Source organism: Protomyctophum bolini, assembly GCF_963924005.1.
Source record: "Protomyctophum bolini genome assembly, chromosome: 9".
NCBI classification, from domain to species: Eukaryota; Metazoa; Chordata; class Actinopteri; order Myctophiformes; family Myctophidae; genus Protomyctophum; species Protomyctophum bolini.
The window spans coordinates 31,809,944-31,824,947 of NC_137870.1; the positions used below are offsets into that span (position 1 = coordinate 31,809,944).

At 41.3% G+C, this 15,004-nt stretch overlaps 1 protein-coding gene across 1 annotated transcript; it reads left to right on the forward strand.

Moving 5' to 3' along the window:
• Positions 1–350: 350 nt before the first annotated feature.
• On the forward strand, positions 351–3,113 carry rrp8 (ribosomal RNA processing 8). Its single transcript, XM_080772754.1, has 8 exons — positions 351–547; positions 666–786; positions 875–1,151; positions 1,365–2,217; positions 2,319–2,448; positions 2,539–2,645; positions 2,740–2,836; positions 2,941–3,113. The coding sequence occupies exons 2-8, from the start codon at positions 679–681 to the stop codon at positions 3,052–3,054; spliced, it is 1,686 nt and encodes a 561-aa protein (XP_080628880.1). The 5' UTR covers positions 351–547; positions 666–678; the 3' UTR covers positions 3,055–3,113.
• Positions 3,114–15,004: the final 11,891 nt, after the last annotated feature.

Below are 15,004 nucleotides of genomic sequence, written 5' to 3' on the forward strand. Positions count from 1 at the left end.
ATGATTTTTTGGCATTACAGAGGACGATGTAAGCAACAGTAACAGTAATAAAAATATATAATATACCGGTAATAATAATGCTAGTAATTATTGCAGTATACCGATCATCTTTATTAATTATTACAGTAATATCAGAATACTATTTTTGTGCCTGGTGGTGGTGACCATAATCACATTCACAGAAGCAAACCTTGCATCTTGTGATTATGGTAATTAAAGAACTGAACTTTAATTTACTGCATGACTCACGTCCGAATAATAAACTCGGTGTCCCATGAACCATCACTGTACTGCGTCATTCACATGCGCTACGGAAGGCAGCATGTTTGCAATGCATTTCCTGTTTTGGTCGCTGTGTACTGTGAAAGCTTACCAACGTGGCTTGAGCGAGAAATTAAAGTAATGTAACGCGATCTAGCAACATGTACCAATACTGCTAAAAAACAAATATATATGTACAACGAAAGCTGAATAAAGTCTGAAATAACTGGAATAACTAGCGTTAGCCGTGTGTGGAGTTATAGCGTTCGCCAGGTTGGCAAGTCAGGTAGGTTGAGGTTCTGTTGTAGCCAGCAGCAGTCTTGCGGACTTGAATAGTTTTCTATCAGATACTGTCTATAATACAGTTACAAAACTGGTAACGCGTTACTGTACGTTCATTTCAGGTACTGGGAAAATATGTTTCTTGAGGATAAAGAGTGGAATGATGAACCAGATGCTCAAGCGCTGAGTAATGCTGTTCTCAGTATCACTCAGAAGTCTGATAATAACGTCACAAATATTAAGGTATAATTGAATATTCATAAGTAATATGTTATTTACAATTTAAATGCTTGTTATTTGGGGGTATTCAATCTTATGCTCATCTGAACAGTCTAGGGTAGTTGGTAAGAAGACTCTACGTCACTGCCTGATACGGACCCTCGAGGCACTAGGATCAGTACCAGACTGGAGAAGTGATGATGCCCCTCAGGACGACGGCAGTGACAGTGATGGAGAAACTGTGCCAAAGACTAAGACTAAGAGAAAGAAGAAAAGAAGCAAAAGAGGGAAAAAACCTGATCTGTCAACTGAAGACGGAGGAAATAATGATTTGGGTGCTCAGGAGAAGAAAACTGGTTCTAAAAAGTCAAAAAAGAACAGCAAATCTGGTGAGTACCGGTAATTAAAAAGTTCAATATCATTATCACATCGACCCCTAAAATGAAACTAATTTAATCTAGGATCCTCAAAGAGTTCAATGAAAGATGTCCCTTTATGAGATGATAACACAGAAATTATCTGTTCATAAGCCAAGAGAAAGAAAGAAAAAGTATTGTGAGAAACATACAGTCATTAACATGTTATGAAACATCCTATTTCAGAGGCCAAGAACACAGATGAAGTTATAGGCAAAAGTAAAGAAATGAAAGAAGCTGTCCAGAATGAAGATCAACTAAGCAGAAAGCATTGGAAAAACAAGATGAAGAACAAAAAGAAATGTAAAAATAAATTCCGCTCCGATAACACTGAACAAGAATCAATTCAAGCCGTTATTCCAGGGCAACACGACCCAGAGGAACAACAAAAAGTGAACCCGGCTAGCAACAGCAATGAGAAAACATCAGCCCAACAAAAGAAAACAAAGCCCAAACCACAAAAAAGGAAATGTATAGAAAAGGTCTTGCCTTCCACAAAAGACACAAAAACACCCAGAGAAGATAAGCAGGACATGATTTCAGTGGAAAAGTTGAAACGAGGAATTGATGCAAAGAAATCCTCGGTGCAAGACTCGAAACATGAAGCAGGTGAACGTCAAGGGGGGATTGAAGGTGAACAACAAGCTTCACCCAGCAAAATAATGAAACTGGAGTTGAGCAAAGAGCAGGTCTTCAAAAGACAGAAGTTACGGAGACTGCTCCAGGGCCATGGACCAGACAAAGAAGAAAATCCTTCAGAACAGAAGGATGAGAAAGAGGCGACGCATGCAAAGGAAGATGTCAAGGAGAATCAAGTTGACCACTCTACATCCCTCAGAGCCCGGATGGAGCAGCGTTTGGAAGCAGCTCGTTTCCGTTACATTAATGAGGTTCTGTATACAACGTCTAGTGGTGAGGCGAAGCGCATGTTCCAACAGGACCCTGCAGCATTTGGGGTCTACCACCGCGGCTTCACTAACCAAGTCCAGAGATGGCCATCTAATCCTGTGGATGTTATCATCTCATTCATTCTGCAAAAGTGAGACATATTGCAGCATTTTTTAATAAATAATGTGGTACAATGCTACAGATTCCATACTCTGATCCTGTCTTTGCTTACATGTGGTGTTTTTTTCTCAGGTCTCCCTCTCAAGTGGTTGCTGACTTTGGTTGTGGTGACTGTAAGATTGCACGCAGTGTGAAAAACAAAGTGCATAGCTTTGACTTGGTGCCCATTTGTGACCTTGTAACTGTCTGTGACATGGCCAAAGTGAGTATGTTGACCGATGTATGATTCTGCTTAATAACTACTGCACACTGTCTCTGTTAAAATAAAACATAACTCTCTCTCCCTGTACAGGTCCCACTTAAAGACAAGACCGTGGACATTGCTGTGTTCTGCCTTTCTCTTATGGGAACCAACCTGTGTGATTTTTTAGCAGAGGCCAATCGTATCTTGGTGATGGGGTAAAATATGTTTGGCTAATTTAATGCAAGAATACCATTTAGTTTGTGTGCATATACTGTACATCTGAATAACCTTTCTACACAAATGTTGTAGGGGTACCCTGAAAATAGCAGAAGTGGCAAGCAGATTTGACAATGTGAGAGGTTTCTTGAATGAGTTGGGAAATGTTGGTTTCAAGTCGGTGTCCAAGGCAAGTACTGATACAGGACACCAAACACTCATTGCATGGAATGGTAATTGTATTGTCTGTGGTTGTATTTTTGCTGTTGCTTAATCTATTTTAATTTTCTTTAGGATACAGAGAACACCCACTTCTATACCTTTGAGTTGGTGAAGACAGGAGATGCTCCAGAAAATATAAAGAAGTCCAGATTGGAGTTGAAGCCTTGTCTCTATAAGAAAAGATGATAAAAGAAATAAAAAATTGTAAATTATGTCCATTATTAAATGTTTTACAAAAGCTGAAAGCATTTTCTATGAATATCATTTCCCCCTTTCTACATGTAGATTTAAAGAAGTGATTAGTGATCCATGTATGACATGCTTTATGTAGGTACTTTTCTGCTTATATTTCACTCCGTAATGTGACTACATACAGTAATTTTAAACTGCTAATTGGCTTTTCTTTTATATACACTTATATGAGATTATCTGCTGTGTACGGTTAATGCATAAACAATTCATGCATAGATGCTTGTGAATAATTTCACTTTTTCAAGTAAAGATACAACTGGGAGCAGTAAATTGTGTGCAGACTTTTTTATTAATTAAAAGTGACTAATGAAAGAATGAGTGACCTGCAGTATTGTGTTTTTGTTTTTTCTACAAAGTATTTCAGCATAGCTGTCTAAGTTACACTTTACCAGATCTAATGTAATATGTTTTACACAATTATATTAAGGTAGCACAAGTGATATGTTTTGATTAAAACAAAAAGCTTAAGTTTTACTGATAGTAATAGTTTCACTAATGGTAAACTGTCTCCATGCAGCTCTACATTTTCAGGTGGGTTGCCATTTTCTGAGCATTGATTCAATAAAGTAATTATTTACCAAAAGAATGGTGTGCTGGCCCTACCTCCTCCCATAATTGCCATTTTCTGTCAATCAAGTGTAGCCTACTCATTATTGTAAACAAGTGTAATGCTTATGGTGTCGTCCACAGTTAACAGTTTTTGCATTGAGTTGTGCTTGAAATGTACTGTAATTCTGCTAAATACTTCAATCAATCAATAAGATTATACATTCTATAGTTCTCAGTTCCAAATTTGTCATCAATTTCACATGTGACCTCACATCCTATGTGATCACTGATTGGTATCCGGACCTGAAAATGTATTTTCTGTTTACTAAAGAGTTGGAGAGACGACCCTTACCTACTCTTTATATTCAGCAATGTTCTGTAGAGCTAGCCAGTAGTGTGACACAGTAGTGATGGTAATAAGTGAAGATTAACATTCTGATCTGATACTTTGCTTAAAGCCCCCCCAGACAACGGCTCCATTATGTTATTAGCCGGTTTAGGTTTATCAACTGAAATGTAGCAGAAGCTTTTTACCTCATTTGTGTGTATACTCATGCACCACAAGAGGGCGGAATAACATTGCAGTTCAGCGCCGCTTGTCATTGAATGATGGAGACAGACAGACAGACAGTGCACTAAGTGTATTGTCAGATTTTTGTGCACAGTTTAAATACAGATTGTATTACTAGTTCTGTGATGTGGCAATTGTTGCAACAGAATAGCCTACTAGTTTAGAATTGTGTTTCCCTGTGTGCTATAATTGCAATTTGCACTGTGTGTGGAAACTGGAAGTACATAGTTTGTGTGGAGGACCTGGAAAAAAGGTGTGTTTTCAGCTGACATGTAAAATAAAATAAGCCATAATAAAGTAACTGTACGCAGTATAAATAGTAGGTCATTCCATAACTTTGGCAAATGCCAGTTCCTTTTGTTGCTATAGTTCTAGCAAACATCAAGACGCCCCTAAACACAGTATACCTATACAGTACATAGAATGGGACCCAAATAGAGCCTTGAGGCAAGCCACATTTAGGTTAGTAGGGAGAAAACAGAATGTATTAATTGAACAGGGAACTACCTCCCAGAAAGATAAGACCAAACTAAATTAAAGCTAGGCAATTTATTATAAGTTTTGACGACAAAGAAAATATTGTGATCCAAATGCCTTTCAAATTTCAAATGCCTGCAGGTACTTCAGCTACCGGTATGCACTTTGAATTGAAGTTGTCAAAATAATATTTCCCAAAACCTGAAGAAGGCAAGGGTGCTTGCCGAAACCTTGGTTTATTAAAAAGTTTATAGCATCGTGACTACGAGCTGTGCGGCCTCTTTTCTCATGTCAAAGTTTTGTCTCCTGTGGTCAGCACCTCGCCACTACTGGTGTGCACTCCTTTCCGTTTGTTCCAAAACTGTTACTAGAAATAAAAAGCATACAGCTAAAACAAAAAAGATGAAGATAAAAAATATAATGCCTTAATTAGGAAAAAGCTGCTGCCTCAATACATAAACAAAAAACAATATGTGTGTAAGAGCACCAGATGTTAATTTTACATAAAATGCATTGAAGAAAAACATTTTTATGGTCTGGTACCCAAGGGACCAGCCGTCTAGAACAGGGTTGGTTTGTACTGTATATGTCCCCAGAAATGTAGACCATATGTGTCCCAACAAATATAGTCACAGCAAACTACACAGCTCAGGTAAGCTACCGGTATATTGTTTTTTCCAAGGATGGCTCAAGCGCTCGTTTTTGTCAGGTCTGGCATGCATAATATGTGCTAGATGTTTTACAACAAATGCACAACTTTTTCATTATCACTCAACATCATGTCAGGCAATCCGACAGTGAGGCCCGAAGCTCTCCTCATGCAGCTCACTTTAGCACATCATTGATGGTTTGTCCACAAACTGCAATCCTAGTAACTTGCTATCAATTCAAATGACTGTAAACTGGTTGTTCAAAGTTCAAACAGTGGACACATCAATGACAATAGAGTAGCTGAGCTGAACAGCTGGGCATACTCACTCTTGCCCATTTCCTTCCCATTTGCCCATTTCCTTCCGTCTTTTTCAGCTCAGAAGAACAAGGCTGTGACATCAAATAGTCAAGGCTGCAAGGGACTCCCCTTTCTAAACATATATGTACACATACAAAGGGAAAAAGGCTAGAAGAGGAATTCACACAGGTTGATAACCTGGGGCTGCAGTATAAATAGTTTTGACCAAATAAGATAAACACTACGAAGATTTATTGAGAGTTAAAGAAGATTCTTTATTTTCATGACTTACCTTAGATCAAACTCTGTTGTTGCTGTTACTGGAGAAAAAAAAGGATACAAAATTCTATATTATTTATCACATAATATGATATACCGTAGTTAAGTTTCTTCATTATTACATTGCTGAAGTACTGACAAACACCTATAAGTGTGATGATTTAGTCCAATAGATTAGTAGTCCCACATGCTACCTACCAGTGTGTGAATGTGAATGTGACAGGAATATCAATAAAGAATTGTGGTGACCACAGTCATCATCACTGATCTTCTGATGTCAGAAGCAGCAGCATACATCATGACCCCATAATGACTCCAACAATGCCAATGAAGACATGCTCCTGTCAAAAAGTGTGATGGCAAATCTCAAAATAGGTTTTCTCCTGGGGAGTCATGTTTTCTCTGTGTATGCTATCTGACTGACCTTCCCAAATTAGCCTGACAGGACCCTCCTCCAGGAACAAGGGATAATGGAGCAGGGGCTCACTGGCCAATGGCACCTTGACCAAATGTTCTGACCAGAGAAAGAAGCCTATTGAAATAGCCTATGAACTGCTATTCCGTCACATAGTGGTTCTGCATTCACCATGTCTGCACTCAGTCCTGATGGTCTAGACATGTGTACATTCTTGAGAAGTTATAAGATGTAGCCAATCGTGGGAAATGGAAAAACAGTAACCACTTAATAAATAATGTCTTGGATCATTGGAGATTATCTCCCTTATCTGGCATAATGAGACTCTTGTATTATTACTTCCAACAATAGTATATCTGCTCCAGTATTTATCTAGCTATGACTTAACCAGATGTGGAGTTGTTATAACACTTACCACAGGTTCCGTTCATCAAACTGACACAAGTAACTGTAAGATGAAGGGGAGACGGACTAGTGAAACTAGTAACACGGATAAAAGACTGACTTGTTCAGATTGAAATTTGGACAATAAATCGGTTGCTGTTACCACAATATTAGGGTGAACAACATTAGACGTAGGCTTGTGGTGCGCTGGCCACACTGCATCCTGTTTTTGAACACCAATGTGAAGCTTTGGCTTTGGTGGGTTGGTGGTGTTAACGATTCACACATCCTGTTTGTTGATTTTATCACATTTCTCATGCTGGCTTGTCCTCGTCATGTACCCATCGATATGTCACCTGTCGAGCTGCAACCTGTCACCCACAGTAGCATTTTACTCACCAGAACACCCATGAACATGCACACAGAGATGGATAGATTTATTGTTTCATTACCTATAGAAATAGCTTTCTGTTAAGGTGAAGACATACATCTTACTTTAATTTCTATTATGCTATATTAGTTTTGATGCAGATTCCCATAGTAAAATAAACATAAAATCCATATATTGTGCATACCGTCATAACACTGCTGTAAGGTTAGAGTAGATAAAGATGTTATTCATAACATTGTAGTTACTCACAATATTGCTTCTCTTCTGACACAACCTCTACTTGAATATAGAGTTTGGCTTTGTGGTGATGGAAAGAGGCAACGCAGATCTACAGACCTTCATCCTGCTTCAGACTGAGAGACCAGCTAGAGCATCATCTGAACTAGCCAAAACACAATTTAATTTTATTAATAAATTTAAATATTGTATCAAAAGAGTATATGTGGATTTATCATGAGAGGAAGTAACTGAGGATAGGAGGGGTGGTCTTTTTGGAGTAACTCATCTTCACTGATAAACGGTTTCTTTGGTGCCAGTCTGTGTCATATCAATCAGGACTCTTCCCTCACTTTAGCTAAATTCTGATGATGCCTTAATTCCACATAAGGATACATTTATGGCACTGCACCTATTTCATTCTCTTGAAATACACACGTAAAACAACACAGATTAGCAACGCATATTAAGTAATTACATTGACTGAAGCCACCTTTCCTCATTCATAATATAACTAATGGCTCCTTCGTTGAAGCAGAGGGGTTTAAAAAAATAATTCACAAACACAATTGTGAAGAAGGGAACTAGAGAGATTAAGCTACTGCACCTTTGGCAGGTAGGGTTGTAAGCTGGCACATTGCCGCTGACATTGAACAATAACCTCTGGCTGTACAGATTCTTTTTGGAGAACCAGTCTCTGGATCTTATGCTCTCGGCCATGGTGAGTTTGCAGTTGAGTTGTATGGTTTAGCATTCCTACATAGATGTCTACAAGAGAGATATCATACAGAAGAGAAGGATTATCATACAGTTTGGTTCAGTACAAAACAACTCACAGACCTCCAGATGAACCAAGGTAAATAGAACTGTCTAAATTCCACCCAAGGGTATTATAATGGATTTTTGAAAATGCTGAGTAAACAAGAAGTACTTAATTGCTTACTATAAATCTGAACTAACATCTGCATGATTTAAAGTTTTCCCGGAGTTTGTTTGGAGGATGTGTAGTCCCCCACAGTGGGATATGTATTGTCCTCCTGTCCATTATCCCAGAACGCTGTATCGCACAGGTCAGATCTTGACCCTCAAGAGCAGCCAGTGGGAACTGGTATGTCAGCCTGATGTGCAGTGTGCGTAGGAGACAGGTGAGGTTTGTTCAAATGAAAGTACAGGTCAATACAAAAACTGCTATACGAGTATAAAACAGAATATAGCACTAAGACTTGTTTACATCAGTGTCCTCCATTTTCAATGATGTACAAATATACACTTCTATGAAAAAAGGAAATCATACAGTTGATGATTTAAAGTTTTCCTGGAGTTTGTTTGGAGGATGTGGAGTCCCCCACACTTACAGTATCTGGTGATATGTATTGTCCTCCTGTCCATTATCCCAGAACGCTGTATCGCACAGGTCAGATCTTAATTGACCCTCAAGAGCAGCCAGTGGGAACTGGTATGTCAGCCTGATGTGCAGTGTGCGTAGGAGCAGGTGAGGTTTGCCCCAACACCCTCAGCTCTGTAGTCACACTCTGCCAGCCACATAGGGGAGTTCTGCTGTGTCACTACAGATACACAGTATATAGGGGACTCTGAAAAAAGAAAGGGGAGGGGAGAGAGGAAATGGATTACTAGACATGAGTTTCTGCATGCGTGCGTGCGTGCGTGCGTGCGTGATTGATTAATTGAACATTTTATTCACAGTTTAGAATAGGTAGCCTACAGTTCAAACGAAAGTACAGGTCAATACAAAAACTGCTATAAGAGTATAAAACAGAATATTGCACTAAGACTTGTTTACATCAGTGTCCTCCATTTTCAATTCATCAGATGTACAAATATACACTTTGAAAAAAGGAAATCATACAGTTAAAGAATGTTAGAAAAGGGAAAGGGAAGCCCAAGACAAATTTACCTTGTGGACAATACAGTTTACCTTGACCTTGAAAACGTGTACAGCATGGGAAAATGGGGGGAGGGGGTGGGGACTTTACAGCCACCCATAAGTGCTCTTTGAGAGCGGTTTTGAAGGGGTCTAGGGATTCACATTTCTTAATGGCTGTTGGTAGGGCGTTTCATATTTTAGTGGCATAGGAGCAAAATTAATTTAACCCCTTGTTTGAGCGGAATCTGGGTTGCATGTGGTGCGTGTGTGTTGTGATTGTGATTGTGGACTTCGTGACATTAAGGAAGTATTTATTATTATGTTGTGTAGCGAATCTTGTAGACCAGGCCCATTGGAAGTTGCTGTACCAGTCAACCCTAAGCCATTCCAGCCTATCAAAATGGGCAGGGCTGAGGTGGGTTCTGGGAGTGAGGCCATATTAGTAGCCTTATCAGTTTGTTTTGGGATGTCTGGACTGGAGCCTTGTTTTAAGGGCCTTTGAGGTGCTGTGGTACCATGAGGTGCATGCATAGTCGAAGAAACCTTGTATGAGGGCTCCTGTTAGGGTCTTCGAGTTGTTTTTGTTGACCAGTGAGGAGATCCTGTACACTGTACAGGAATCTTGTTCTTTTTATTTGGTTGACTTTTTTATGGCCATTTTATCACAGGAAAGATCTCATCTTTTCTTGTGATAATGTTGTCACCCACTTTAACTTGGAAGCCGTCGGTCTTGCTGAGATTACTATTGGATTCAGTTTTTCCCAGGTGTAATGATAGTTTGTTTTCAGCGAGCCAGGTGCAGATTCTACAGAGTTTTAGAGCTGAATGCCTTTTCAACCTGCAGTTTGTTCCTGTCTGAGACCAGCAGTGCCAAGTCATCCACGAACAGGAACAAATTGCAGTCACAAGTGTGTGTGTGTGTGTGTGTGCGTGTGTGTGTGTGTGTGTGTGTGTGTGTGTGTGTGTGTGTGTGCGCATGTGCGTGTGCGTGTGTGTGTGTGTGTGTGTGTGCGCGGATGCGTGCGTGTGCATGTGTGCGCGCGCATGTGGCAGGTGGGTGCACATACTTGTGCATAACATACATCTAGAATGCATAAAATACTCAGCATAGGCATGCGACTATGCGTATCTCCCTTCATTCTTTCTGGATGCTCCAGACTCTGATGCTCCACCACGCATGAATACCCAGTATGGGAATCGTACAGTGCTAGAGACCATGGCTTGGGTCTCACGCTGCCTAACTTCCTTCAGATGACTGGTGTTATTGTCAGTCTCCCCGCTATGCCAGGATATGGCTGCTGCAGTTGCGACACTTTACACGTGGCACTGCACCACTGCATGCTCCTCACCTCCTCTCCATTCAGTGCTGTACTTTGTGGTGATGTCAAGGGGAACTTTAGGGGAACACATGAGGTGAATTGTTGAGTAAACTGCATTCATGCAGAGAGAACGTGGATAATAAAACTTTATAGTCTGAGCAAGTGTACAGTATGTAGAAGAGGGTGCGGACTGACATACAGACAATAGAAACTGTGTTTCCAGAGTGCACAACACACACCTATAGACTGCATAATGTGAGGATAACGTACTACTCGGCACAAAGGTATGTGTATCTCTCTTCTCTCTAGCTCCTCCAGACTCTGATGCTCCACCACGCATGTCAAATTCTGGCCAGAATACGCAGTAGATGGGAATCGTAGAGGCCATCACCAAGCCACTGGCTTGGATCTCACGCTGCGTCTCAACTTCCTCCACATGAGTCGTGCTATTGTCTGTGTCAGTCTCCCCGGTATGCCAGGATATGGCTGCTGCAGTTGCAACACTTTCCACGTGGCACTGCACCACTGCATGCTCTTCACCTCCTCTCCATTCTGTGCTGTACTTTGTGGTGATGTTAGGTCAGGGGAATACAATAGGGGAACACATGAGGTGAATTATTCAGTAAACTGGATTCCTACAGAGAAAAGGTGGGAAACGAAAGCATAAAGGTACTCTAATCTAGGGGTTCTCAACCAGAGGGTCGTGACTCGCCAAATTAATTTGGGGGGGGTCCCCAGATTATTAAAAAAAAATCACACCCGTGTGAACCGAGTGGTGCAACTCCCCTCTCCCCCTGCCCCTCTCTCTCTCTCTCTCTCTAATTAGCAGGCAACAGTCCCGGACATTGCTGTTCCTTGGTGTGGTTGCACCACTCAAAAATTAAGAGTTTACATAGTACACATAGTACATGTATGCATAAACTTTCCTTAATGATTATCTGGTTTCAGTATTTATTTATGATGTATTTTCTCTATTATTAAGGTTATTGTAGTGGTCAATTTTGTATTGTGAGCCCAGTCGCGTAACCGTCTGGGCACCCGACTGGTAATCCAGTCGCAGTGTGCCGCGGGTTCGACTCCCGAGCCCGACACGGCCTTTACTGCATGTCTTCCCCCATCTCTCTCCCGTTTCCTGTCAGCCTACTGTCTGTCCCTTCAAAAACCAATAAAAGGCGTAAGCCGCAAAAAAATATCTTTAAAAAAAAATTGTATTGTGGGAGGGGGGTGGGGCGGGGGTTGCAAGTCATGGCCAAAGCATTTCCAGGGGTCCCCAGTCAAAAACGTTGAGAACCCCTGCTCTAATCTTTTAGAATAGGTCCATTACTCAAACACTTGAGCATTCATGGTCTGATTTGTTAAACACACCACATAGTGGAAGTGTTATCCTTCAGTGCTGTGGCTTCTCGAACACGGGACGATCAATCACACATTGTACAGTACGTGCGCTCCTGAGGCGAGCGTGCAGGGAGGACTAGAACCGCTCTGACGGAGTGACTTCCATTATAAGTGAAATTCAACCTGGGGTTATCAGCCACACCCGGTAGGAGCCAGGACACATTGGCTGCAGGGGCCGCATTAGCAGCTAAGCACTCAATGACCCTGTCTACAGGTCTGTTCCACAAATCAACTGTTATTGTAGGAGGAATTAACTCTGATTGAAAGAGAGAGCGAGCGAGTGAGTGGAGAGAGTTTTCAATATCAATAATTCATTGCAATATGATGGAGGAAATTCACAGTCATAAACATTTTAATGACAGCATTTCCTTATCTTAATGTATTGAAATTCTATACAAGCAGTCAAATTAACCATACGTACAAGAGCTTTCACATACCATGGCTCTTCTGGTTTAACTGTGATATCAATTTGTACTACCAACGCCCTGTGTCTGTGATATGAGGCTACACAACAGGCCCACATGGTGAAGACCCATAGGGTCATGGTGAATGGTATGGCAGTTTTCACACAAGAATCAACCGCCATTATTTCAGTGAATAGTGGTTCTGTTTGTAAATTAAATTGTCAAAACGGTAATAGCAGCTTAGAGGGGGGGGTTTGTATCACAGAGCAGGAGGCCGGATGAACCAAATGTTAGGTAAACACATGCAGGGCCTGCAGGTCTGCAGTTTGGCTTTAGGAGAATGCTGACTTAGACTTATCACCTGTCCCATCTGCTGGCTGGGCTACAGCTGAGAGCAGATGTCGGACACAGCTGCTGTCTACAGTACATACTGTACAGTAGCCTATGTGGTATTAATATCATATGAGGACTATGAAGACTGTACATCACATTTGATATGTACGTATCTCGAGATTAATTAATGTTTTAAATTCAATACCTTTGCACAGTATGATGCAATGCACGTATTGTCCATGTGATATGGCCAGCTTGCAGCATGACAAGCAAATGTGAGAAATGTGGATACTGTAGAAATGTGAAGTCAGCTTGGTTTAAGGCACAATGCTGCTTATGCCATCACAGTGAAATGGTCACCGATGGGAGGAATACCATTGATAATGAGCCAGCTGATCTGAGGCGTATAGGTCTACCGCTGACAGCAGAACACAAGACTGACTGATAGATCCCACCAACAACAGTCTCTTCTGTTACCAGCGTATGGATATCAGGCAGGGCTGCATATGCATGCATATGAGTGAATGAATGTGAACTAGAAAAAGTGCCCCTCAGGGCACAGGTCTCCCCCAGGATTGTTTGTGATGTAACAGGCTAACAGCATAATGCTTAGTAATGTTATGAAGATGAATGCATGCTGTGTTTTCAATAAATGGCTGGCATACGATACATTATACATGAGAGATCCGTCTTGATACATGACTATAAAGATAAAGATGTGTACCAACTTGCGTGATATTTCGACAAAATCGAAAGGACTACAGGTGTATTCTCCCTCTGCCTCGAGGCTTGATCATTTTCACTGTGAGGTTGGTGGCAGAGGCAGGGATAGAGAAGTCCACTTTGCGGCTAAAAGAGTTATTATTTTTAATACCCGCCTAGATCATTTACGTTTCCAAAGGGCGATTCTGATGCGGTCCTGTCCCAAATACTAGTGACAGCCCAGGATCCCTATATGACATTATGTCCTGTCACTCTTGACGTCCGGATTTTCACCCCTATTTGAGACACATACACATTGTTACATATGTATGTAACAATGTTACATATTGTACAGAAACCAATAGCATACTGCCTGCCAGTATGCATTGGCAAAGATTATCACAATTGATTAATCACAGGTTATAAACACTGTCCATACCTACAGGCGACAGCTGACAATGGCAAATGTAATTTCTGTTTAGGGAGACAAAAACACTGTTGTTCCCATTAGCGAGAGAATAGAGAATGAGTTGATAGATGTCTATTGGTTTGGCCATGAAAGGAGACTCTGTCAAGCCCATTGTCTTTCACCATTGGAGTTTTAAGCTTTGATCCATGAGCAACCAGTCAGAGAATAGGGCATAGTCGAGAATCTATACAAACAAGTGTGTATTGGACAGAACAGTGCTCTATTGTATTTTGCAGCATGTCACTGCCAGTCAATTCACTAAATAAATCAAATTGAGGTGCAAGGCCAATCTATCTATAAATGCACCATGCCTCTGTACATCTGTCTGTACGGCTGTAATGCACGTAACTCGAGAACCGTTAGCCCCACCGACTTCAAATTCGACACACGCGTTCCACACCCCCACAGGGAGTGCAGTGTCTTGGTCGGACCCACTGTTGTCCAGAACCACCACAACTCGACACCGAGGGTGCCCCTGCCCAGGGTCCATATATGGAGCTGGCCTGTTCTGACATCACAACACTCCATATTTGGGCATGCCTGACACAGAACTCCATAGGAATAAAGGGACACAGAGACAGAAATCTCCATATATGGACATAAAAGGGACACATTCCCTGAAACGTTGGATTAATTTGTCTTAACCCACTGCGTCCTAATAAAGTATTGGCACTCTGGCCAGCCGGCCACTTTCTTGTTTTTTCAAGATTCCCTCTGCAGTTCTCTGCAGGGCCGGCACCGCTACAAGGACTTTGGTGTGCGTTAGCGTCTTTGTGCACAGCATAAAAGGGACACAGACATAACTGGGAGGGGCATGCATTTCCAACTTTCATCGTTCCTAGTAGGCCACCAGTGCCCAACGGGAACCGCTCTAGTAACAGATAATTTGGTAAGCAATATAGACTGTACCCCCCCACCCCCCACCCCACCAACACCAAAAAGGTGTGTCATATGCTCATATTCTGTGGAAGAACTAATTTGATAAAATGCGGTCTTGTCCTAATAGTGCAGATTTAATGGAGGAGACGGAGTCCATTATTGTAATGAAATGAAAACAGTCCAAAAGTGGAGCTCTGCTCTGTACCCAGCACTGCTCACCTCTTCCATTTTCACTGTTGAGATATCAGAGAGGGAGGTATCAGAGAG